Source organism: Arvicola amphibius, chromosome 3 (assembly GCF_903992535.2).
Source record: "Arvicola amphibius chromosome 3, mArvAmp1.2, whole genome shotgun sequence".
NCBI lineage: Eukaryota > Metazoa > Chordata > Mammalia > Rodentia > Cricetidae > Arvicola > Arvicola amphibius.
The window spans coordinates 187,264,201-187,291,195 of record NC_052049.1 but is presented as its reverse complement, the minus strand read 5'-3'; the positions used below and the strand labels follow the sequence as shown (position 1 = coordinate 187,291,195).

At 51.7% G+C, this 26,995-nt stretch overlaps 1 protein-coding gene across 1 annotated transcript in view; it reads left to right on the top strand.

Annotated features, from left to right (window-relative positions):
* Positions 1 to 13,795: 13,795 nt before the first annotated feature.
* The window catches only part of Ccdc13 (coiled-coil domain containing 13), a 29,851-nt gene continuing 16,651 nt past the window's right edge, over positions 13,796 to 26,995 (top strand). The window contains exons 1-6 of the mRNA XM_038324530.1: positions 13,796 to 14,013; positions 14,994 to 15,142; positions 16,963 to 17,105; positions 18,700 to 18,789; positions 24,148 to 24,264; positions 25,202 to 25,306. Of these exons, the coding sequence (XP_038180458.1) occupies positions 13,796 to 14,013; positions 14,994 to 15,142; positions 16,963 to 17,105; positions 18,700 to 18,789; positions 24,148 to 24,264; positions 25,202 to 25,306 (822 nt within the window). The remainder of the gene's footprint in view (positions 14,014 to 14,993; positions 15,143 to 16,962; positions 17,106 to 18,699; positions 18,790 to 24,147; positions 24,265 to 25,201; positions 25,307 to 26,995) is intronic.

Below are 26,995 nucleotides of genomic sequence, written 5' to 3'. Positions count from 1 at the left end.
TGAGTACGAAGCTGAATAATCAGGAAGACTTTAAAACCTTTGCTGAAAAATGCCTCCAGGCTGTTTGTCTCTGTCTGCTCTGGATCTGTGCTTACAACACCTGTGTGGTGGCTCTCGGGGGCCCCATTAGGGTCTGCACCCGGGAAACGAGCTCTGGATATGGGTCCCAGCACCCAGACACAGGCTTTTGCTCAGTGTCCTGTTTCCATGCAGCTACTCAGACTCCGGGGGTACTCGGCACAGAGTAGCAGATTGGAGTTTGGACCCCCAAAGCTGAGGTGGAGCAGGAACCTTGGTTTTAAGTTGCAGTAAAACTCCCGTTATGAAGCAGGACAGCTAGGTACGCGGTAGTACAGACAGTGGGTACGTCACACATTACAAAGCTCTTCCTCGGCCGGTTTGAGTCTCAGAGCCGTGGTAATGCAGCTGTTTAAGAAGACAGAGCAGAGAAAACGAGCTTGGTGGTTAAGAGCAATGGCTGATCTTCCAGAGGACCTGGGTTCAATTCCCAGCACCTACACGGCAGCTCACAACCATCTATAAATCCAGTTCAAGGGATCCAAGGACCTCTTCTGCCTTCTCGGGCGTCAGGCAAACACTTGTCACATAAAATAACTTAATTTGAAAAACAAAATGAAGTTTGTGACTTGGCTCGTGTTGCCTTTCTGCTCAATTTAGCTTCTCATTGAGCAGAAGACTTCATGCTTATTATTTGAAGGAGGAAAATAATCTCAGTGAGGAAAGCCTACTTGATGACCCTCTTGTCTTCAGGAAGATACATGGGCCGGGTTGACGGCCTGCTGGGTAAAGTGCTTGCCTTGCAAATCTGAGGACCTCAGTTTGATTCCATGACCTGTGTATAAAAGGCAAGCGTGGTGGAGCTTAGGCTCGTAACCCCGGTGCTGGGGAGACCCAGGCAGGCAGCCCAGCCAAGCCTCCTGAGGCCGGCGAGAGACCCTATGGCCTCCGTACCTTTCTGTTGCCATGGAAATACTCTAACACAAAGCCAGTTAGGAGGAAGAGCTGACCCTAGCCCACAGTTCCAGGTTCCGTGCATCATCACAGGGAAGCCAAGAGCAGAAGGAAACAGTGCTTTCTTCCCTCGTGTCCAGCTTCCGCTGTCCTCATATACAAACCTAAGCCAGGTGCCACCCACAGTTAGGACAGTCGCCCCCAGGCCACCCACAGGACAGTCGCCCCCAGGCCACCCACAGTTAGATAGGACAGTCGCCCCCAGGCCACCCACAGTTAGACAGGACAGTCGCCCCCAGGCCACCCACAGTTAGACAGGACAGTCGCCCCCAGGCCACCCACAGTTAGACAGGACAGTCACCCCCAGGTGCCACCCACAGTTAGACAGGACAGTTGCCCCCAGGGGCCACCCACAGACAGGACAGTCACCCCCAGGTGCCACCCACAGTTAGACAGGACAGTCGCCCCCAGGTGCCACCCACAGTTAGACAGGACAGTCGCCCCCAGGCCACCCACAGTAAGACAGGACAGTCGCCCCCAGGCCACCCACAGTGAGACAGGACAGTCGCCCCCAGGGGCCACCCACAGTTAGACAGGACAGTCGCCCCCAGGTGCCACCCACAGTTAGACAGGACAGTCGCCCCCAGGCCACCCACAGTTAGACAGGACAGTCGCCCCCAGGCCACCCACAGTTAGACAGGACAGTCACCCCCAGGTGCCACCCACAGTTAGACAGGACAGTTGCCCCCAGGGGCCACCCACAGTTAGACAGGACAGTCACCCCCAGGTGCCACCCACAGTTAGACAGGACAGTCGCCCCCAGGTGCCACCCACAGTTAGACAGGACAGTCGCCCCCAGGCCACCCACAGTAAGACAGGACAGTCGCCCCCAGGCCACCCACAGTGAGACAGGACAGTCGCCCCCAGGGGCCACCCACAGTGAGACAGGACAGTCGCCCCCAGGTCACCCTGTCTGGACAGTCACTGAACTCCCCCCCAGGTGAGACTAGACTCTGACAGTTGAGAAAATGACCATCACATCCTGTCTCAGAAACTGGATGAGTGGCTTTGGGGAACAACCCCAAGGCTGGCATCCGGTCTCCACATGCACACAATAATCAGCTTTATAAACAAAAGTTTGCTATGACATTGTCTCTCCCAGAAGCATCAGATACTACACCCGTGAAGTCTTACCAACATGGCTGCTGCCTAAGCATGAACTGAAGACAGTGATCTCAGCAGACATGCAAACACGCAAACATGCAAACACGCAAACATGCAAACATGCAAACATGGAGAGGAGAAGTCCACAAGGCCTCAGCCCTGGACAAAGAGCTCCAGGCCACTAAGGAATGCAGAGGCCAGGAGAACCAGTCCTCCTCAGAGAAGAGCACACCAACTCTTTATCTGATATCAAGTGGTCAGTCCTGAAAACACACATAGACATAGTTATGCAGACTGAACGGGTGGTATCATATACATACACACACCGTACACACACCACACACGCCACACACATACACGCACGCACTGTGTGGTGCAGGGGGTGGAACCAGGGCCACACACACCACACACGCACACACACACACTGTGTAGTGCTGGGGGTGGAACCAGGACACCACACACACACACACACACACTGTGTGGTGCAGGGGGTGGAACCAGGACCACACACGCACACACACACACACACACACACACACACTGTGTGGTGCAGGGGGTAGAACCAGAACCACACGCACACACACGCACACACACTGTGTGTTGCTGGGGTGGAACCAGGACCACACACACACACACACACACACACACACACACACACACTGTGTTGCTGGGGGTGGAACCAGGACCACACACGCGCACACACACGCACACACACACACACACACACGCACGCACACACACCACACACGCACACACACACACTGTGTGTTGCTGGGGGTGGAACCAGGGCCTCATTATTTTTAAAACTCTTCTAAAAATGCAAAAAAAAATTTAAAAGCACCACAGTTCTTCTATAATCACTGTACGTGTTGCGTGTATGGGTTTTCTTAGTGTGTGTGTGTTCACATGTTTGATTGGTGCATGTGTGCATGGGAAAGACACAGGCTGTCCTCAGGGTTTGTCCTTAGCTCTCCACCGTTGGTTTTTGAGATACAGTGTCTCAGTGAACTTGAAGCTCAGGGATATGGCTGGGCCAGACAGGGACACGGATGTTGTCATCTGTGGTGTAACCCATAATCACTTCTAATATTCCTTTTTTAATTTTGTGTACCACTTGAAAAAAGGAAGAGTGTTGCAGAATATTATTTTAAGGTGTGTGACTTTTGTTTAGGCTGCATTTGTTTAACTCTGTGACTATGTGATTCTTTGCCTGTCTAAAACGCCTGATGGTCTAATAAAGAGCTGAATGGCCAATAGTGAGACAGGAGCAAGGATAGGCGGGGATGGCAGGCAGGGAGGATAAACAATACAAAGAATCAATGAGACAAAGAATTGGTTCTTCGAGAAAATCAACAAAACAGACAAACCTTTATCCAAACTAACCAAAAGGCAGAGAGAATATCCAAATTAACAAAATCAGAAATGGAAAAGGGGGAACATAACAACAGACATGGAGGAAAGCCAGTATCATCAGGCCATATTTCGAAAACCTGTACTCCACAAATTTGAAAAACTTAAAGGAAATGGACAACTTTCTGGATAAATATCACTTACCAAAATTAAATCAAGACAAGATAAGCAAATTAAACAGACCTATAACTGCTGAAGAAATAGAAACAGTCATCAAAAGTCTCCCAACCAAAAAAGCCCAGGACCAGATGGTTTCAGCTCAGAATTCTACAAGACTTTCAAAGAAGAGCTAATGCCAATACTCCTCAAATAGTTCCACACAATAGAAACAGAAAGAACATTGCCCAACTCTTTCTATAAGGCTACAATTACTCTGATACCCAAACCACATAAAGACATTACTAAGAAAGAGAACTACAGACCAATCTCATGAACATCGATGCAAAAATAATAAATAAAATACTGGCAAATCGATTCGAAAAACACATCAGAACCATCATCCACCATGATCAAGTTGGCTTCATTCCAGAGACGCAGGGATGGTTTAACATACGAAAATCTGTCAACGTAATCCACCATATAAACAAACTGAAAAATAAAAACCACATGATCATCTCATTAGCTGCTGAAAAAGCTTTCGACAAAATACAACATCCCTTCGTGATAAAGGTCTTGGAGAGAGCAGGGATACAGGGAACATACCTAAACATAATGAAGACAGCATACAACAAGTCAACAGCCAACATCAAATTAAATGGAGAGAAACTCCCAGTGATCCCACTGAAATCAGAAACAAGACAAGGCTGTCCACTCTCTCCATATCTATTCAATATAGTTCTTGAGGTCCTAGCTAGAGCAATAAGACAACAAAAGGAGATCAAGGGGATACAAATCAGAAAAGAAGTCAAACTCTCACTATTTGCTGATGATATGATAGTTTACATAAGCAACCCAAAAAAATCTACCAAGGAACTTCTATAACTCACAAACACTTTCAGTAATGAAGCAGGATACAAGATTAACAACAACAACAACAACAACAACAACAAAAGTAGCCCTCCTGTACACAGAAGATAAATGGGATGAGAAAGAAATCAGAGAAACATCACCCTTCACAATAGCCACAAATAGCATAAAATATCTCAAGTGGAATGTAGTGATGAGCTGCGGGCAGGTCTGCTTTTCGTCCTGCCTGGCTCCCGCACGGCTAGCTTAAAACCCGAAATAACAACACACAAATTGTATTCATTTAAACACTGCCTGTCTCTTATTAGCTAATTCTCACATATCTTGCTTTAACCCATATCTAATAATCTATGTAGCACCACGAGGTGGTGGCTTACCGGGAAGATTCTAGCGTATGTCCATCTTGGGCCGGAGCTTCATCGTATCTGACCCAGAGAGGAGAGGCATAGCAATTGCCTGAGGCATCTGCCTCACTCCCAGCATTCTGTTCTGTCTACTCCACCTACCTATGTTCTAACCTATCAGGCCAAGCAGTTTCTTTATTAATTAACCAATGAAATCATCAGATAGATAGAAGACACACCTACATCAGTGGAAGACTTGTATGACAAGAACTTTAAATCTCTGAAGAAAGAAAGTGAAGAAGACACCAGAAAGTGGAAAGATCTCACATGCTCTTGGGTAGGTAGAATTAACATAGTAAAAATCACAATCTTACCAAAAGCAATCTACAGAATGCAATGCCCATCAAAATCCCAGCAAAATTCTACAAAGACCTCAAAATAACAGTACTCAACTTCACATGGAAAATTAAAAAAAAAAACCAGGTTAGCCAAAACAATCCTGTACACTAAAAGAATTTTTGGAGGCATCACAATCCCTGACTTCAAACTCTACTGCAGAGCTACAGTACTGAAAACAGTCTGGTATTAATATAAAAACAGACAGGAAGACCAATGGAACTGAATAGAAAACCCAGATATTAATCCACACACTTTCAAACACCTGATTTTTGACAAAGAAGCAAAACATATTAAATGGAAAAAAGAAAGCATATTTAATAAATGGTGCTGGTATAACTGGATATCAACATGTAGAAGAATGAAAATAAACCCGTATCTATCACCATGCACAAAACTCAAGTCCAAATGGATCAAAGACCTCAACATAAAGCCAACCACACTAAACCTCATAGAAGAGTAAGTGGGAAGTAGACTTGAACACATTGGCACAGGGAACCACTTCCTAAATAGAACCCCATCAGCACAGACACTGAGAGAAACAATTAATAAATGGGGCCTCCTGAAACTGAAAAGCTTCTGTAAAGCAAAGGACATGGTCAACTAGACAAAACGACAGCCTACAGAACGGGAAAAGATCTTCACCAACCCCACATCAGACAGAGGTCTGATCTCCAAAATATACAAAGAACTCAAAAAATTGGTCATCAAAAAACCCCCAAATAATCCAATTTAAAATAATGGAGTATAGACCTGAACAGAGAACTCTCAACAGAGGAATCTAAAATGTCTGAAAGACACTTAAGGAAATGCTTGACATTCTTAGTCATCAGAGAAACGCAAATCAAAACAACTCTGAGATTCTTACACCTGTAAGAATGGCCAAGATCAAAAACACTGATAACAACTTATGCTGGAGAGGTTGTGGGGAAAGGAGAACACTTCTGCATTGCTGGTGGGAGTGCAAGCTGGTACAGCCCCTTTGGATGTCAGTGTGGCAATTTCTTAGAAAATTAGGAAACAACCTTCCTTAAGACCCAGTAATACCTCTTTTGGGTATATATCCAAAGGATGCTCAATTGTGCCACAAGGATGTGTGCTCAACTATGTTCATAGCAACATTGTTTGTCAGAGCCAGTTTGGAAACAACTTAAATGCCCCTCGACAGAAGAATGGATAAGGAAAATGTGGTACATTTACACAATGGAGTACTACACAGCAGAAAAAAAATAATGACATTTTGAAATTTGCAGGCAAATGGATGGAGTTAGAAAACATCATTTTGAGTTCAGTAACCCAGACCCAGAAAGACAATTATCATATGTACTCACCCATAAGTGGTTTTTAAACATAAAGGAAAGAAAACCAGCCTACAGATCACATTCCCAGAGAACCTAGACAACAACGAAGACCCTAAGAGAGACATACATTGATCTAATTTACATGGGAAATAGAAAAAGACAAGATCTCCTGAGTAAATTCAGAGCATGGGAACCTTGGGAGAGGGTTAAAGGGGAGGGGGAGAGGCAGGGAGGGGAGCAGAGAAAAATGTAGAGCTCAATAAAAATCAATAAAAAAAGAAAAGAAAAGAAAGCTGGCTAGCCAGAAGCCAAACTAAGACCGGGCATTCATAACTAAGAATAAGCCTCCATGTGTGTTTTTTGGGAGCTGGGTGGAGCCTCTCCCCACGCACACCTAAGCCCGGAGTAAAGAGCGAGAGGCAACCAAGAACAGACGAGCTTTTTTAGCGTTATTATTTCCTGTCCTGCTGCAGCCATCTTCGTCACACAGCTTTCTCCCCGCCTTGTTTCAGATTTTCCAAAGATACTATGGATAACTACCTTACGTTTCCTGATAAACCATCCACTGCAAACCCCTTGCATCCCTGAGTGGAACGCTTAAGAGACACTGCACACACGTGGTGGCGCAGCCTGTCATCCAGCACTCAATGGGGGCAAGAGGATCCAGAGTTCAGTGTCATCCTTGGCTACAGAGAGAGTTCGAGGCCAGCCTGGGGTGCACAAGACCATGCTTTTAAAAATAAAAAAAATAAATCCGTAAATAAAATACATTCCGGAGAGCGAAGGCTTCAAGGGCGCGTTGCCCTCTTCCACCCAGCTAGGGGGTGCAGTTTGGGAGGTCTCCCCGGGTCCGCTGCCCCGTCCACTCAGTCCTTTCAGGGCTCTCCCGGCCCCCGTAGACACAGGCGCCCTGATTGGTTTCCCTGGTGACGGTTGCCGGGGCAGCGAGTGCCGGCGTCGGGAAGGGCGGAGGAAGCGCTGGCTGCCCTGAATATAGACCGCGAAGCGGGCCGCGGTAAGTGTGTGCGTGTGGTCGGGGATGGGGGTGGGCTGAAGAGGACAGGAGCCTGGCGGGGACCGAGCCGGGATCTGAGAGCGGGAACAGAACCGGAGGCCGAGAGCGGGAACCGAACCGGAGGCCGAGAGCGGGAACCGAACCGGGGCCGAGAGCGGGGACCGGGAACCGGGAACCGACAGCGGGGACCGAACCGGGGCCGAGAGCGGGAAGAGAACCGGGGGCCGAGAGCGGGGACCGAATCGGGGGCCGAGAGCGGGGACCGAAACGGGGGCCGAGAGCGGGAACCGGGAACCGACAGCGGGGACCGAACCGGGGCCGAGAGCGGGGACCGAACCGGGGGCCGAAAGCGGGGACCGAAACGGGGGCCGAGATCGGGAACCGAACAGGGGGCCGAGAGCGGGGACCGGGAACCGACAGCGGGGACCGAACCGGGGCCGAGAGCGGGAATAGAACCGGGGCCGAGAGCGGGAACCGGGAACCGACAGCGGGGACCGAACCGGGGCCGAGAGCGGGAATAGAACCGGGGCCGAGAGCGGGGACCGAACCGGGGGCCGAGAACGGAAACCGAACTGGGGGCCGAAAGCGGGGACCGAAACGGGGGCCGAGAGTGGGAACCGAACCAGGGCCGAGAGCGGGGACCAAGAGCGGGGACGGAACCGGGGGCCGAGCTAAGATCCGGACGGCATGGCCGTAACCCGGTGGCCCAGTCCTCTCCCTGGGCCTGAGATGAGGCCTGGCTGTGCCGCCCCTCCCTCGGCAGACTGATGTTTTTCTTGTGGGAAGGGCTAGCGAGGAAGAGCCCAGGCCACGGTCTGGTGGGTCAGACTAGAAGCAGGTAGTACGCAGCCACACACAGCGCGTGGCCTCAGGCCCCTGCCCACTGCTACCCTGCTTTGACTCCCATTCATTGACTCCCGAGGCCTCGGCTATTGTTGTGGGTGGGGGGCAGTGAGGGGCGGGCTGGTGGGCAGTGCTGCTCAGAGCCCCTCAACAATGCTCTCAGTTTCTGGAGCTCTACCCCTGCACTGAAAACGTTTCTTCTCCTCCTTTTGGTCTTCTGAGCAGAGCCTCACTCTGTAGCCCAAGCTGGCCTAAAACTCACTAGAAAACCCCTGTTGGCCCCAAATTGACAGCCATACTCAGGTCTGAAGCCAGACCTTGCATAACCAAGATCTACGTATTTGTTACTATTATTTGTGGTTACCTTGCTGGATACAAAGTATAATTATCTATAAAAAGCCGAATTCTTTCACTCTAGAAATATTAGTTTGGCACCTACTGTGTCCCAAACACTGTTAGGTCCTGTATCATGCATGGCCTTGAACATGGTGTGTTGTGCTAGGCGTGGTGGCACATACATGTAGCGCTAGCATTTGAGAGGTTAAGGCAGGCGGATTGCCATGAGTTTGAAGCAAACCTGGTCTACACAGCAAGTGCCAGCACGAGGCCAGCCATTGCCGCTGCTCAAACAACGGAACAGAAGAAACAAACGCGTGTCCTCTGGTAGTTTACATGCTCGTGGGCGAAAACAGACAACTTCTGGGTAAAACATGCTCCATGTCAGAAGAAAAGCAAGCAACCTGGGGGCGGGAAGCAGGGATGGTCATCCATAGGTTCACAACTTGACTAAGTTTAGAGCCGTCTGGGAAACACGCCTCTGAGTGTGTCTGGGAGGGCGTTTCCAGAGAGGTTTAGCATCCCATGGAGCCCCGGACTGAATAAAGCAAGGAAGCTGAGAAGGGGTGGAGTAACTGCTGCCTCTCTGCTTCCTGAGAGTGGACTCCCTGTGACCGTCCACTTCCAGCTGTCCCTCGTCCCTGCCACGCGGACGGTGTCCTCCAAGACCGCAAACCAAGCCAAGCCCTTCCGTTGCCTTTGTCACAGATTTGGCCACAGCAACGAGGATAATCAATGCACAGTGGGGGAAGGGGTGCGGCATCTATCAGGGTGGTCATTAGGGAAGCCATCCCAGAGGAGAGGCCCCCTGAATTCAGGGATGCCCAGAAGGGAGCCAGAGAACACACACGGAGAAAAGAGTGTAGAAGGGACAGTGAGTGTGCAAGATTGTGAGCCTGGGGCACCCCTAGTGATAGCATGGGAACAGTAAGTGTGCAAGGCTGTGAGCCCAGGACACCCCTAGTGATAGCGTGGGAACAGTAAGTGTGCAAGGCTGTGAGCCCAGGCCACCCCTAGTGATAGCGTGGGAACAGTAAGTGTGCGAGGCTGTGAGCCCAGGCCACCCCCTAGTGATCATGTGGGAACAGCAAGTGTGCAAGGCTGTGAGCCCAGGCCACCCCTAGTGATCGCGTGGGAACAATAAGTGTGCAAGGCTGTGAGCCCAGGCCACCCCTAGTGATAGCATGGGAACAGTAAGTGTGCAAGGCTGTGAGCCCAGGCCACCCCTAGTGATCATGTGGGAACAACAAGTGTGCAAGGCTGTGAGCCCAGGGCACCCCTAGTGATCACGTGGGAACAGTAAGTGTGCAAGGCTGTGAGCCCGAGGTACCCCTAGTGATTGCATGGAAACAGTAAGTGTGCAAGGCTGTGTGAGCCCAGGCCATCCCCTAGTGATCATGTGGGAACAGTAAGTGTGCAAGGCTGTGAGCCCAGGGCACCCCTAGTGATCACGTGGGAACAGTAAGTGTGCGAGGCTGTGAGCCCGGGGCACCCCTAGTGATCGCGTGGGAACAGTAAGTGTGCGAGGCTGTGAGCCCGAGTACCCCTAGTGATTGCATGGAAACAGTAAGTGTGCAAGGCTGTGTGAGCCCAGGCCACCCCCTAGTGATCATGTGGGAACAGTAAGTGTGCGAGGCTGTGAGCCCGGGGCACCCCTAGTGCTGAAGTAGACATGTTCTGCTGGACAGAGTCAGGACCCTGGCTAATGTGTCAGAACAGACTGGGGTGTGGGGGTGAAGCAGAGCAGATGAAGGCATGAATTACGAAGCCCGTTAGATGGTGGTTGTTGGTCTAGGCCCTAGACTCTTGGGGGCTGAGGTAGAGAAGTGCGAAGAGGTTTACCAGAGACTCCAGAGTCCCACACGGAGATGTCTGCGCACCGTGCTAGTGGCACCATCCCCAGTCGCTGAGGAGCGGAAGAGGCATAGCTGCCCATCAACAGAAAATGGATGAAGGAGATGCACACAATGCAATGTTTGCAGAAAACTGGATAGAACCGGAAATTACTGTGTTAAACAAAACAAGCCAAGCTCAGGAAGATGAACATCACATCTTCTCTCACATGGGATTCCAGACTGTGACATCTGTGTGACATCTGTGTGGGGGGCATCCATGTGACATTTATGTGACCTCTGTGTGATATCTATGTGACACCTAGGGGGCATTGCCATGAAAGCAAACATGCCCATGAGCCTGGGAAGGGAGCTGAGGGTCCAGAGAAAGAGGGTGGTAGGAGACATGTGACTCAAAGGCAGAGGAGGAACTGTTGGGGGTCAAGAGAAGGAGGAGGGACCCGAGGATTGGCAGGAGTGGAGCGGGTGGACCCACAGAGTGTATGTTAGCTTGAAACTGTGATTAGTTAAGATCCATTTTGGTGCCGGGCGATGGTGGCACACGCCTTTAATCCCAGTACTCGGGAGGCAGAGGCAGGCGGATCTCTGTGAGTTCGAGGCCAGCCTGGTCTACAAGAGCTAGTTCCAGGACAGGCTCTAGAAACTACAGGGAAACCCTGTTTCGAAAAACAAAAACAAACAAACAAACAAAAATCCATTTTGGCTTACAAAGCTGGAGGCACAAGGTTGAGGACCCACATATGGTGATGGGCTCGGTTGCCAGAATCTGGGGTGGTTCAAGACATCGCATGGTGAAAGAGTATGTTTGCATACACACATGCATGTATGAATATGTGTGCATGTGTGTGTATCTGTGTCTGCATGTACATGTGTGCATGCATAGCAGTTTCTTAGAAAAGTAAACTAGATTTCACCACAGAATTTATAACCAGCATTTCACCTCAGGTGTTTACCAAGAGAAACGAAAGCATGCTCACACGGTCGCACGCTCACACGGTCACATACACAGTCACACGCTCACACGGTCACACGATAACCATGGTCACACAGTCACACGGTCACATGGTCACATGGTCACACGGTCACCATGGTCACATGCTCACATGGTCACACGGTCACCATGGTCACACAGTCACATGGTCACATGGTCACACGCTCACACAGTCACATGGTCACATGCTCACACGGTCACACGGTCACATGCTCACACGGTTACACTGTCACACGATAACCATGGTCACACGGTCACCATGGTCACACGCTCACATGGTCACACGGTCACCATGGTCACACAGTCACGTGCTCACACGGTCACATGGTCACACGTTCACACGCTCACACACACAGTCACACGATCACCATGGTCACATGCTCACATGGTCACACGGTCACATGGTCACACGGTCACACAGTCACATGCTCACACAGTCACGTGGTCACACGATAACCATGGTCACACAGTCACACGGTCACATGCTCACACGGTCACACAGTCACATGCTCACACAGTCACACGGTCACACGGTCACGCGGTCACACGATAACCATGGTCACACAGTCACACGGTCACATGCTCACACGGTCACCATGGTCACACAGTCACGTGCTCACACGGTCACATGCTCACACGCTCACACGCTCACACACACAGTCACACGATCACCATGGTCACACGGTCACATGGTCACACAGTCACATGGTCACACGGTCACCATGGTCACACGCTCACACGGTCACCATCTCAGCACGGATGTGTACAGCAGTTTGATTCCGGGATAAACGGATACTATTTAGATATCAGGTGGCAGAACTATAAGCCGGTGTGGCTTCTAGACATTAGCATGCTACACAGAAGTGAAAAGGGCGGCCAGATACATACAGCAGTGGGTGGACATCCGAAAGGCGGCACTGGGCAAAGAGAAAAGAAAAACGGTCTAGCCACAAAAACCTAACCCTGTGTGACTCTAGCCATGGGAAATTCTGCAAATGACAAAACAAGACACCGAGGTAGCATGGGGTGGGGACTGGCAGGGGACACCCCGAGCCTTTGGTGTGGTGGAGATGCCGTCTGTGATAGTGGTGGCCTAGCTGAGAGGTCACGTCTGTCAAAAGTAGAACGGTGGCTATGGGGTGGAGTTGATGGACCGGAGAGGCTGTGCAGGGCTTGATGTTTGGGCCAGGACATGACTGTGGTGGGGTGGGGACAAAGGGGACGCTGGGGATGCCCTGGGCCCCTGCAGTATTAACTGGCAGCAGGCCAGCTAAGCAGGAGAGGCCAGGTGAGTTATTTAGCACCCACAGGCCAGCAGGTGCTGCTGAGCATCCAGGGAAGACGGAAGCGGGGAGTACAGACGTTCGGGGAGAGATAGATGGTCCCCAGAAGACAGGAACTATCTCCTCGATTCTGTTTGGAATTGGGAGGGGGCTGAGACATTCAACTTCTTGTGACAAACTCCTTTGATATTGATAGTGAACTTTCAGAGAGGGGCAGGGAAAGTGGGGGCTTTGTTGCTGGGTTGTGTTCTAAGATAAATAAGGTTTTTATGCCAGCATAAACCCTTCCCTTGCCCATGGAAAGAAAGAACAGGCATGGGGCATGGGTGCATGTCAGACAGACTTAACTCCATGGGCCTTTTCCTGCTTAGCGCTTTGGGGCTTGTCTTCTGAACCCCAGCAGTGGGTCACCTCAGAAGCAGAAAGATTTCCTGGGCTGTGTGTTCATGATGTATGTATATGTATGTAAATTATACCTCAGATAAATTATTTATGCATTTATTGTTGGCTTTTGACACAGCCCCATATAGCCCGGACTGGCCTTGAACTCCTGATTGTCCTGCTGGCATCCAAAGTCTGGGGTTCTAGATATGTGCCATCCACCCAGCTCTGTCCCCCACTTTGAAGGAAGGAATGATGGCTGGGGCCCGTTTTCCAGAGATTGGGATCTAGTGGTCTGGGGTTGGGCCCAGATGTCTTCAGTTTCAGAGGCTCCTGTGAGACACTAACGTGCAGCCGAAAGCTGCTGGCAGAAGGACCAGGCAGATGTGTCCCTGCTGCCACTGCAGACAGGAGGCGGGGCTCAGCCTCCGCTTTAGATGATCTGAGGTGAGGGGGTATGTCTGCTTAGACCCACTGATGGCTCGGTCAGAACCTGGGCCGACTTGCACAGTCCCCTTGTGCGTCTGTTCTCAGGGCAGGATGGAGGCCGAGGAAAGCTCAGCAGACACTCTGCGACTCCAGTTCAAGGCCATGCAGGAGCTGCAGCACAGACGGCTACAGAAACAGATGGAGAAAAAGAAGGAGAAAGAGCTGAGCTGTAAAAGCAAAGCTGACCAGGAGAAGCTTACAGAGATCCCAGACAACCTAAGCCTCCTCGACACGGAGGAGCAGAACCTGAAAAACATCTTCGAGAAGAGGTAAGGACCTCATCAGCATGCAGGCTGGTGAATGGGTAGGGGTGGTGGAGAGGGAAGGGCGGTGGAGGGGGAGGGGCAGTGGAGGGGGAGAGGGAGGGGCGGTGGAGGGGGTGGGGGAGGGGCGGTGGAGGGGAGGGGTGGAGAGGGTGGGGTGGTGGAGAGGGAGGGGCAGAGAGGAAGGGGCGGCAGTGATAGGGATGACGCGGTCGCAGATATAGACCACTGGTCCTCCGGGTGAGTGTTCGTGAGCTCAGAGTTGCTGACACAGATGGCTGGGGCCTTGTGCAGGTGGCAAAGCTCGCTTTCTGGATGGCAGCTGCGGGGCGGTGTATGAAGGCCAGACTGAAGGATGTAAGCGCCTCAATGCATGCTTTCTTTGTCTGGGTTTTCCTTCAGTCACTTTGCTGGAACTGAACCGAGAGTTTGTAGATCATCCTGTTTACCTCTGCCCACAGTCCCACACATACCCCGAGAGAGCAGCACCTAAACACCACTGCTCCAAAACTATGCAGATTCCTTACTTTTTCTTTCTTAAATGATTGGTGTGACGTTTAAAGATACCCAGCATCATCTCAGTGCTCTGGACTGACAGAGCCTTGGGTGCGTGCAGATCTGCGTGGCTGAGGTGGCGCCCCCTGCTGGCCTGTGTCCAAGGGCATAGCTACTGGTTAGTTGTCTCTGTGTCTAGTTTTGCTCCAAATCTTTGCTGACTTCAAACTGTACACAAATGCACACATGTGGACACACACACCCACAAGCACACACAGTGAAGGTTTTTATACAACCCATAGGAAGAAATAAGCAATGTGGTCCAAGCCTTCTAACATGGTGCTAAAGAAATTACTTTTCAGTCTTATTTTGTACAGATGTCTTAGTGCCCCCTAGTGCCCAGACGTGGTACTACAAGCCTAGGCAGGCAGCGTGACCCTGGGCACTAGCTAGTGCCTATGAGGAGCAGCCGGTCCTCCTTTCCCTTGCAGGGTGCTAGAAGATGAAATCCAGCAGCTTCGTAGTGAACTCAGGGAGACCGTCGATGAGAACGGGCGGCTGTATAAGCTTCTGAAGGAGAGGGACTTTGAGATAAAACACCTCAAGAAGAAAATAGAAGAGGATAGGCTTGCCTTCACAGGTAAGTCTGCCGTGGCTGCGCAGTCCAGGCAGCTGGGCTCCAGGGAGCAGTGCAAGGGTCCCGTGGTCACAGTGCTCTATGGAGTCACTCGAAGGGTCTCTTTCCTTTTTGAGCTTGGCTTGGATGTTACCAACAACTGTTGCATGCTATAGAAGTTTCTGGGACCCAAACACACTCAACAGGTACATGCCATCTTCAGCAGCTGCTGTGCTGACCCTGGCCCTGTAGGTCTGGACTACACTCAGATTCTGCGATGGAGATCTTGGTGGCAGAGGTGTGAAAGACTCTGATCCTGCAGGTCTTGGGGTAACCTTGAGCCTGTGGTTGTGAGCTGCCGTGATTGCCTCCGACCTTAGCCGAGGGAGTTGGCGAGGACTCTGACCCTGATGACTCAGCGCCCCTGTGGACCACAGCATACATCACAGAAGGGTGTAGATGGGTATAAACAGAAAGCCAGTGCCCCATGCTGTCCACCATGGGACAGCAGGCCTGAACCTGCTCTTTCCAGAGTCCCACCCTGTCTCCCTCAGCAGGTCTGGCATAGGTCCCACCAGAAAGACCTCCGCACCCTGATGGCCATGGGCAGCAGGATGCTCCTATTCCCTCCATTCTTTGGCTTTTCCTGTTCAGAACAGAAAACACAGGAGTCAAGGCTCTGGCTTGTGAGGATAGACACTTAACTTTGCTTCCTGCTGCTCTGGCTGGGGTGGATGGAGGCTTGGTTAAGCCTGTAAGCTCCAGGCAGAGCAGGAGATCCATCTCCGCCACAGGGCTGTCTCTGCTTCCTGCCAGTGCAGGCTGACTCCTCACGAGATGGCTCAGCTCCACTCTGTGCTTTGGGGAGAGAAGTCTGGCTGATCCTTGTTTGTCTGTTTTTTTTCTCCCCTTCCTACCTCCCTCCCTTTCTTTTCCTGTCCCCCTCCCCATCTTCTCTCCCCTCTTCTTTTCTTCCCTTCACACCTCCGTGTAGCTCAGGTTGTCCTGGAACTTGGGGTCCTTCAGCCTCCTAAGTGCTTGGGCTACTAGTGAACCACCAGACACAGCTCCCTCTCTCATTTAACTTAGAATTACACCAAGCACAGCATACACTCCAGTTAGAATGCCTTTCTCCTCTTGCTGAGGGCTGTAGGAACTTTAGAGCCATCTAGGTCCCTTCGCGTCCTGCTTGCGTATTACAGATTTGTGGGATTTTTTTCCAGACAAGGTCTCATGTAGCACAGGCTATTTCTATTTCTCTGTGTAGCTAACACAGGCCTTGAACTCTTGGTCCTTTTGTCTCCACCTCCCAAGTGCAGGGTTTGCAGACGAGCCACCCTACTGCTTTTCTGTGTGTTCTGTCCCCTGTACGGAAGCGCTCACAGTCAGGGCTGCGGTTTCAGGAGCGAGGCTGTGCCGGAGGAAGCACCGGGGAAGGCAGGGAAAGGATTTGGCATTCTCGCTGGGCTCTCTTCCTTGGACAGTCTTCTGGGGGCTGATAGTGGATTTTAAGTCCCAGGAGGAAATGAGCCCCCAGGAAGCCCATCCCTGGATCATTCCTGTTCTCTGGGTAGTTGCCAGTTGTCTCTCTCTAGAACCTGCCCCCCCAACACACATTGATATGGCCTCCAGAACCCTCCCCCACAGATTCTTTTGAGGACTGTGTTCCATGAGCAACAAGGGTACTCATACTGCATCTTACCCCCAAGCTCAGCTGAAATGGGGTTTCTTTACCTTCTGGAGGCCATGACTTCCTAGAGACCCTGCCTGATCCCCTGAACAGCCTTGTAGATTTGAGGCGCAGGTTGTATTTTTAATGGGCCTTGCCATTTCTTTAATTGTAGGGGCAACCGGGATGGCTGGGGATCTAGTTGCCACCAAAATCGTTGAACTGTCCAAAAAGAACCGGGGGCTGATGGCAGAGTCAGAGAGCGCGAAGGCCAGGGTGAAACAGCTGACTAACCGCATCCAGGAGCTGGAACACGAAGTAAGGGCCCGGGCTGATCTTCCTGGGGGTGGGGAACTCAGAGAGGCCACACTTGGAGGTCCCAGGGCACAGTTTTTGCAGTGAGTTCCCCAGTTTCTGCCACATCCAGAAAGAGGGCGTATGACAGCCAGCCAGGGGTCACTGGCTGTTGAGACTAAGGGAAATGGAAACACAGCATGCCCCAAACTCCATGTCTCCGTCCCCCATCCACCAGGTGGCCACGGTGGTAACCCTGCTGCCGGGTTTGCTGAGAGATGAATGATGTGGCATTTTGTAGTCACTTAGAACGAAGCCTGGTGTGTAGATGGCACCAGATAAACGTGTGTAATCAGTTCCCAGAAACCCCTGCTCGTCTGAAGCCACAGCGAGAACTAGTGACCCTGCTATGTTCAGTCTCTCCCCTTTTGCTGTCCCCTCCTCCCAGCTAACCAGACTCCCTCTGCTCCAGCAGGGGCACAGCCCGTGGTTCTGGTTCCTTAGGACTGGAGGGAGCCGGGAGCCTCTCCTGAGTCTGAAGCCTAGTCCCAAAGCCCAGCGTGACCCACCCTGGTCCCCACACTGGCACCCAGCAAGAGTTTCTTCATTCTGGGATGAATTTCTAGGGATTCGGCTCAGGTTCTGGGCGCACACTGGAGGACTAGAGCAGGCATGGAGGCTTCAGTTGTGGGAGATGGAGCCATGTGGGCGTGTGGCACAGCACCCAGCCATGGTGAACAAGGAGACCAACACCTGGCAGGCAGCAGCGGCAGGAGCAGCTGGAAAGGGCACACCCAGCAGGCCCAGCCAGAAATTATGGGCACAGTGTCCCTTTAAAGGGCCCAAAGGTTCATAATGCGGGGTGGGGAGAAAGCACAGGAGACCAGCATGGCCTAGCGCTGAACAGGATGCTCTCAGGGGCGAGAGGGGGCCATGCCCCAAATCAGTGGCCACCGCTGAAGGGTCAGCTGCCTGGCTACTTGCAGCAGGCTCTGTCACATCCCTTATCTTTCCTGTAGCCCAAAGTCTACATCCTCTTTATTCTCTGTCTCCACGGCTGAGAGAGTGTCTTAGGGTTCTATTGCTGTGAAGAGACACCATGACCACGGCAACTTTTATAAAGGAAAACATTTAATTGGGGCTGGCTTATAGTTTGGTTCGTTGTCATGGTCATGATAGGAAGCGAGGCAGCATGCAGGCAGACGCGTGCTGGAGGGTGGCTGAGAGCTCTACAACCAAATCCACAGGCAGCAAGAAGAGAGAACAACGCAGCCCACCCCGCAGTGACACTCAAGGCCACATCTCCCAACAGTGCCGCTCCCTATTAGTCTACAGGGGCCATATTCATTCAAACCACCACAGAACTGTGCTGTGGTTATTTGTTACGGTCTTAGTAGATTCTCGGGTTGCTCTGCCGGGGCCGCTAGGGAGCAGGGTTGACCGTCAGCCAAACCTCTCCTGCCACAAGTAGCTTGGAAAGGGTATCCCTTCCATCAGTGGTCCACAAGTGAGCCGGGGGCTCAGACGCCAGGGCAGGGGCCATACACCCAGCCGCAGCAGGTACTTCAGCTGGCTGTGCAGCTGCGAGCAAGTATTAGTACCAGGTTTGCTTTTTTAGCTGCAGATGGCACCAGCCAGGCCGCCAGCCAAGGGGACCACTGACCCAGGAGCCAAGCCACTGAGGACCCAGGTGGGAGACAGAGCCTTGGTAGGAGTTCTTCTCTGTGCTGAGTCTGTGAGGTAGCCGTCACCTGGACCTCCCCTCCCCGTGCGTTCTCAGGTGCTCTGCCATGGTCCCCCACCCACTGCTCAGCCAAGGGCTCTTCTCTACTGCTGTGGCCTCCTCAGAGCGGCCCCAAGGGAACAGCCCTCTCTATGCCCTGTGGCCAGGATGCTTGGCAAAGAAGCATCCTGGTGAAAGAAGGCTTGGCTGTGGGAGTTGGGGGAGCTGGTAGAGCTGGGGCCTCCAAGCCCTGGGGACATAAGATGGGGGCGGGGGGGGGGAGGTTGGTCTACCTACCTAGCTGCCTGCTTCCAGGCAGCCATCTGTAGCCCCCTCATGGGGCTACACCCACATAGCCTAATCCAGGCAGCAGGTTTGCTCCCAGCTGCTCAGAGTTCTGTTCTTTTCCCCTTCAGTTTGTACACATGTACATGCGTTTGTGTGTGTGGGAATGTGTGGGGGTGTGCATGTGTGCTTTCATACACGTGGAGGCCAGAGGACAACCTCAGGGGTCATCCCCAGGAACGTTAGTCACTCCTTGAGGCAGAGCTTCTCACCAATTAGTGCCCGCTGGCTGGTTGAACTGTTCAGCTGGATTAGACTGGATTCTCCTGTCTCTGCCTGCCTGGCATTAGGATCACCAGCTTTCACCATGGTGCCAGCTTTTTACATGGGCACTAGGGACTGAGCTCAGGTTCTCACAGTTGCAATTTACCAAACGAGCTGTCTCCCACACCTCCTGTGCCAGGCACTGCAGTGTTGGGGCCCCCTGGGCAGCACTGCAGATTTGCAGATTCATCCCCAGACCCTTTTAAGCTAATGAATAGGCCACGAAAACGTAGGCCATTCATGTGCCAGGTGGTGGTGCACGCCTTTAATCCTGGCACTGGGAAAGCAGAGGCAGGTGGATCTCTGTGAGTTCCAGGACAGGGAGGGTTATGCAGAGAAACCCTGTCTCAAACAAACAAAGTAGGCCATGTGGATGTAGTTCCAAGAAAAGGTGAGCAGGCTGTACATGGTTTTCCAGGGATGTAGAGCACAGCTCAGACCGAAGAGCATGAAAGCCCCCAGAATGTCCCAGCAGCCACATCAGGCTTCTCAGGAAGCCAGAGCAGCTGCTACAGAGGGGACCAAGCCCCAGGACTCCCAGCTCAGTGCTCCTTCTCCTGTCTCTTGTCCCCTCTTGCCCATGCCTCGGGATCAGGCCACAGCTTGCTAATCTTGAGAGAAATTCAGTCCTGGGTGTGCAGCGATGGGCCCCTCGGGGTGTCAGGATAAGTGTGTGAACCAGTGTCGTTGCTGGGGAGGCAGCTACAGTGCTCTTGGTGGGGGTGGATAACGTCCTTTTTAAATTATTACTTTATAAATAATACCAATAAAAATTCCCACTTCCTCCCCCTCCCACTTCCATCCCACTCCCCCACACACCCTCCTCCCCACGCTCCCTCCAGTCCTAAGAGAGGGCAAGGCACTCTGCCCTGTGGGAAGTCCAAGGCCTTCCCCCCACCATACAGGCTGAGGAAGGTATGCATCCAAAGAAAATGGGATCCCAAAAAGCCAGTACATGCAGTGGAGACAAATCCCAGTGCCATTATCATTGGCCCCTCTGTCTGCCCCAATTGTCAGCCACATTCATAGGGTCCAGTTTGATCCCATGCTACTTCAGTCCCAGTCCAGCTGGAGTTGGTGAGCTCCCATTAGCTCAGGCACACTGTCTCAGTGTGTGAACCAACCCCTTGTGATCCTGACTTCCTTGCTCATATTTTCCTTCCTGCTCTTCAACTGGACCTTGGGAGCTCAGTCCAGTGCTCCAATGTGGGTCTCTGTCTCCTTCCGACACTGGACAAAGGTTCTATGGTGATATTCAAAATAGTCACCAGTCTGACTATGGGACAAGGCCAGTTCAGGCACCCTCTCCTCCACTGCCCAGGGTCCTAGCTGGGGTCATCCCTGTGGACTCCTGGGAACCCCTCCAGAGCCAAGCCTCTTGCCAACTCCAAAATGGCTCCCTCCATTAAGATATCTCCTTCCCGCAGGGCGGTGGTGGCGCATGCCTTTAATTCCAGCACTCGGGAGGCAGAGGCAGGTGGATCTCTGAGTTCGAGGCCAGCCTGGTCTACAAGAGTTAGTTCCAGGACAGACTCTAGAAACCACAGGGAAACCCTGTCTCGAAAAAAAAAAAAAAAAGATATCTCCTTCCCTGCTCCCATATCTGTCCTTCCTCCATCACAACCATCCTACTCCCCCAAGCTCTCCCCAACCCTTCCCTTCTCCCCACTCTCCCCTTCTCCCCTTCCCTCTACTCCCCCATGCTTCCAACTTTTGCCTGATGATCTTGTCTGCTTCCAATTTCCAGGTAGATCTATATATGTTTTTCTTTGGGTTCACTTTATTACTTAGCTTTTCTAGTATCACGAACTATAGGCTCAGTGTCCTTTGTTTATGGCTAGAATCCACTAATGAGTGAGTACATACCATATTCTTTTTTTGGATCTGGGTTACCTCACTCAGGATGATGTTTTCTATTTCCAGCCATTTGCATGCAAAATTCAAAATGTCATTGTTTTTTATCACTGAGTAGTACTCTTATGTGTAGATGTGCCACGATTTTTTATCCATTCTTCCATTGAGAGGCATCTAGGTTGTTTCCAGGTTCTGGCTACTACAAATAATGCTGCTATGAACATAGTTGAACAAATGCTTTTGTAGTATGATTGGGCATTTTTTTGGTATATGCCCAAGAGTGGTACTGCTGGGTCCTGAGGTAGGTTGACTCCCAATTTTCTGAGAAACCACCACACTGATTTCCAAAGTGGTTGTACAAGTTTGCATTCCCACCAGCAATGGATGAGTGTTCCCCTTACTCCATATTCTCTCTAGCATAAGCTATCATTGGTGTTTTTGATTTTAGCCATTCTGATAGGTGTAGGATGGTATCTCAGAGTAGTTTTGATTTGCATTTCCCTGATAGCTAAGGAAGTTGAACATGTTCTTAAGTATCTTTTGGCCATTTGAAATTCTTCTGTTGACAATTCTTTGTTTAGTTCAGGACCCCATTTTTAATTGGGTTAATTTTAGAATTTTAATGTTTAGTTTCTTGAGTTCTTTATATATTTTGGAGATCAGACCTTTGTCTGATGTGGGGTTGGTGGGCAATGTCCTTTACAACCCTTCCTGCCAAAGAACACTGCCAACCTGCCCTTGGCTTACCCAGTCCCTTGAGATCCCTTGACTTGAGCTACCCTGTGTAATATCGTCAGGTCCCTTGTTGGCCTAACAGGACATCTGCCTTGTGACACAGGGATCGAGCCCTGGCCACTGTCCACCAGGGACTAAGAGGAAAAGTAACAGCCGTGTAAAGGGGGTGTGATGAACTTGAGAAACAGGTCAGGCCTGAGCTGGCAGCAGGAGTTTATCCTCCATCTGCAGGCCAGCAAGTCGAGAAGGTGCCCTTGACCATGCTCTGGTGAAGTGGGTGGTAAAGGCCTTCCAGGAGGAACGTGCCTTCAAGCATAAAGGATGGGAACCAGAACATTCTGCATAGCTGGCTCACCGGGGTGTCGGTTGGATGGCATTTGGCTGAACCCCAGAGCCCACAAACAGGAAAAGGACAGTGAACCAACATAAAACTGGCTAGGAAGGAGCTGGGCAGTGGTGGCGCATGCCAGGGCAGCAGAAGGACCAGGGTTCTAATCCCTCTGTGCTGTCCCGACCCTGTGCATGCCAGGACAGCAGAGGACCAGGGTTCTAATCCCTCTGTGCTGTCCCGACCCTGTGCATGCCAGGGCAGCAGAAACACCATGGTTCTAATCCCTCTGTGCTTTCCTGATCCTGTGCATGCCAGGGCAGCAGAAGGACCAGGGTTCTAATCCCTCTGTGCTGTCCCGACCCTGTGCATGCCAGGATAGCAGAAGAACCAGGGTTCTAATCCCTCTGTGCTGTCCCGACCCTGTGCATGCCAGGACAGCAGAGGACCAGGGTTCTAATCCCTTTGTGCTGTCCCGACCCTGTGCATGCCAGGACAGCAGAAGAACCAGGGTTCTAATCCCTCTGTGCTGTCCCCAACCCTGTGTATGCCAGGACAGCAGAAGGACCAGGGTTCTAATCCCTCTGTGCTGTCCCCAACTCTGTGCATGCCAGGACAGCAGAGGACCAGGGTTCTAATCCCTCTGTGCTGTTCCGACCCTGTGCATGCCAGGGCAGTAGAAGGACCAGGGTTCTAATCCCTTTGTGCTGTCTTGACCCTGTGCATGCCAGGGCAGCAGAAGGACCAGGGTTCTAATCCCACTGTGCTGTCCCGGCCCTGTGCATGCCAGCAGCTCTGCTTCCCACCCCGACTTGATTTTCATCCACCAGAGGAAGGTTGACTTGATAATGGAGGTTGAAAGAAAATCTGAGACAGAGATGGCCGAATATGTATTTTTAAATTTTATTTTTTCATTTTTATGTGTGTTGTTTTCCTGCATGTATATCTGTGTGAGAGCCTAGGATCCCTGGAAGTGGAGTTACAGACAGTTGTGAATTGCCATGTGGGTGCTGGGTATTGAACCTGGGTCCTCTGGAAGAGCAGCCAGTGCTCTTAACTTCTGAGCCCTCTCTCCAGCCCTGACAGTATATTGATCATTTATCCCCAATACTTGCCTCAAGCATCATTATCGTCAGATACAGGGTCTCACTGTGTAGCCCTGGCTGTCCTAGAACTTGCTGTGTAGATCCGGCTGGCTTTGTCTCCCAAGTACTAAGACCAAAGGCGTGTGCCACTAAGCCCACTTCAGACATTGGTTTTTTTTTTTTTTTTTTTTTTTAGAGAAAGATAAAAAGCAGATGTCCGTGAGTTCCAGCATGTGTGTTCCAGGGCTGTTGTTTCAAACCGTATTCCATTAAAGCAAACACATAGCACCCCGCTCTGCTGGCGGATTCATGGCCTGTGCTGGCAACTCCAGCCGCAGAAGAGGCCCTGAGTTGGGGAGCTAATGTGCCTGGCGAGCTGGTGCGGCTTTCTGCAGATGAACAGAGGATGCTCTTAGCATAAGCCTGTCTCTGGGCACAGAGTATCTGGGAGAGGTGGGGCCTGCTGCCTCCCCTGGATACTCCAGTCTTGGCCATGCGTGTGGCCACACGTGTGTGTGTGCAATACACGGAGCACACAGGTCAGCCCTGAAGCTCAGGCCTCTGACGCTTTACCTCCCACCCACCTCAGCTTTGCATCTCAAGGCGCTAGGGATTTCTGAAGACTCCAGCCCTTCCCCAGTGCCTGGAACATACATTAGACAGACAGTAGCCCTGACTGTTACTACTACATAGGCCATAGTGATGACTTCCTCTCTGTTCTTCCGAACCCAGCTGGAGTCCCCAGAGGTGAAAGCTCTGCAGGAAAGGCTTGCAGCCACCAACCTGAAGATGAGCGACCTGCGCAACCAGATCCAGTCTGCAAAGCAGGAACTCCGCATGGCCCAGAAGGTCTCTCAGAGTCAGGGCATGGGATTTCTTACGTGGCCAGGGTTGGTCCCAGGAAATTCCTGACTTTCCAAAATCCTGCCCACTGGCTTCTCTTCAAAAGCAGGGGGCCTTACTTCTGCCTGTGGTAGGTCAGCCCTGCCTGGGGGCAGGATGGCTGGCTACCTGGGGGCTGCCCTCTGCCCTGGGATCTGCCTATGGACTGAGATTAGCTCTGCCCACGAGGGAGAGGCCTTGGAGCCTTCCCTACACCTCCCCCATCCCCACTGCTCTTTGCCCTGGTAGACTGACCCTAGGTTTCCACTCAGCGTGATGCCTGGCTAACTGCTGCCTTCTGTGACCTTCAGTATAGACAATGAACAGGGAATTTGTGCCCTGAGAGCTTTTAGAGGAAATTGCTCAGGTGTGGCGTGTAGGCCCAAGGGCCAGCTGACTGTTGATATTGACATAGTGAATTCTCTGACACGTGTCCTCCTTGCTGGAACCACTTAGACTGGCCAAGAGTTCCAAAACAGTGTTCTGTTGTGGAAACAAGGGCCAGAGACTCGGCCGGCTGGACGGGGATCAGCTTAGTGACATACGGAGGGTGTTAGTTCTACCCCAAAGCCTTGAGACAGGCCTGACCTCATACAACTTTGGTGGCCCTGGGTCAGATCTTCCTGAGACAGAGCAGCCTCCTTCGATTTTTCTGTGCTTCCAAGAGACTCTTGGCAGTGACCATCACAAAGGGCCAGGCCCCGCAGCAGTTCCTGAGCCAACAGGAGTTCTGTGATAACAGGCGTGTGGGCTCTGTGGGGCAGGACAGTGCTGGGAAGGCCATGCCAAGGGAGCCGCTGTCGGGAACCCCGCCCAGCTCCGAATCCCGTGGGTGAGCGGCAGGAAGGACAGGGGGGGACTCTCTCCTGTCACGCTGAGCTCTGAGCCCCTTGCTTTATTTCAGGTTCTGGCCAATGAAGTTGGGGAAGACGTAAACATCCAGCAGCTCCTGGCCTCACCAGGGACCTGGAGGGGGAGGGCTCAACAAATCCTAGTTTTACAGAGTAAGGTGAGTGAAGTCACAGACATCTCCCGGCCTTGGCCCGGATCCGGGAGCACATGGCACCACCCAGGGCCTGTGGGCCCCACAGCATGTCCTTGCAGAGTGCGGGCTTACATCCTCCTCCGAGCCTGGTGTTCATTTGTTATTGCGTGCGCATGCACATATGTAATGCTTTTCACATGCCTGGCCTCGCGTGTGACTGGCTTCTCTACGGGCTTGTTTTCCCCAAGTTCATGTAAATTTGCGTGACTGCTCTAATGGTAGGCTTTTTCCAGTCTCGTCCCAGAGACTCGCAAATCCCATTTGAAAGGTTTTGGTAACCAATAAAACAGCCTGGTCTCCCTTTTCATTTTCTGAGTGTTTTGACACATACCAGAGGAAGTGAGGGGTGGCAGCTCCAGAGCTGACCGACTTGTATCCAGACGCCAACTCTCTCTTCACCACCTGTGGGTCGGCACTCAAATTACTGTCTCTGCTTCAGTTCCACATCTATGCACCTGTTCCCCCACCCCTTGGGCTGTGGCAGAAAAGACCATGTCAGCATATGTGGGGCGAAGGTTCTCAGCACAGCACCATCCTGGCGGGATCACTGGGCAGTGCTTAGCCCAGGCTTGCTGCCCCACCAGCCTCATTTTGCCTTTGGACTGAGAAGCTTGGAAGACATGGGGTTCCCTCAGTTCCTCAGGCATGCCATCTACATTCCCAGGTGCCAGACTCCCACCCTGCTGGGTGGCTTTTCCCGTAGGATCTTTTGTGAAATCCTTGAAGCCAGCATGAAGGGCACCCCAAAACTTTGGGATCCTAGAGGTGTGAGCTCGAGTCTCCTTACCTTTAAGTGCCCAGCACTTGCCAGCTCAACAGATCCACTGCTGCCACTGAGCTATGTTTTTAGTGTCCTGTCGACTGCCACGCGGCTGTGAACTGACTGCACCAGAGAGGAGCCTGCGCCGGCCTCTGCTCGGGGCTGGGAAAGCTGGCCGTCTGCGTAGAATTTAACTAGATCCCTGCCTCTCACCCTGTAAAATATCAGCCCAAAATGTATCAGAAATCTCAGTGTAAACACTCAGAAAATACATAAAGAACTCATAACAAAGGAACAAGTAACTCATTTTTTAAAAATGTAGAACGATTTCCATGTACACTTCTGAGGAGAAGGAACACGAATGGTTAGCAAATGTGTGTGTTTGTGTGTGTGCACACGTGCACAGAGGCAGAGTCGACATGAGGTGTTTTCCTCCACCATGTTGAAGGAGCATCTCTTCCTACACACAGACCTCAAAGACTCAGTGGTCTTGCTGGCCAGCTTGTCCCAGGGTTCCCTGTCTCTGTGTCTCAAATGGTGGGATTACAGGCAGGGCTCCACCTCCATGCCTGCCCTGCCCTCCGTGTGGGCACTTGCATGGTGAGCATTCTATCCACTGAGCCATCTCCCCAGCCTTCACAAATACATGTTTTAAATAGTCGACAGCCTTAGGGAAATACAATTCAAAACTGCACTAAGACTCCATGTCTTCTAGTTAGGAGCGTGGTCATGGAGAAAACCACGTACGCTGATGAGGGCGTGGGAACGAGGAGCGTTATGCACCACGGGGTCCTGCACGTGGTGCTTGTGGCCACTGTGGAGGTCTGTGTAGAGTGACTTCAGAAAGCTGACGTTAGAGCTACAGTATGATGCAGCTCGGGTACCACTCCTGG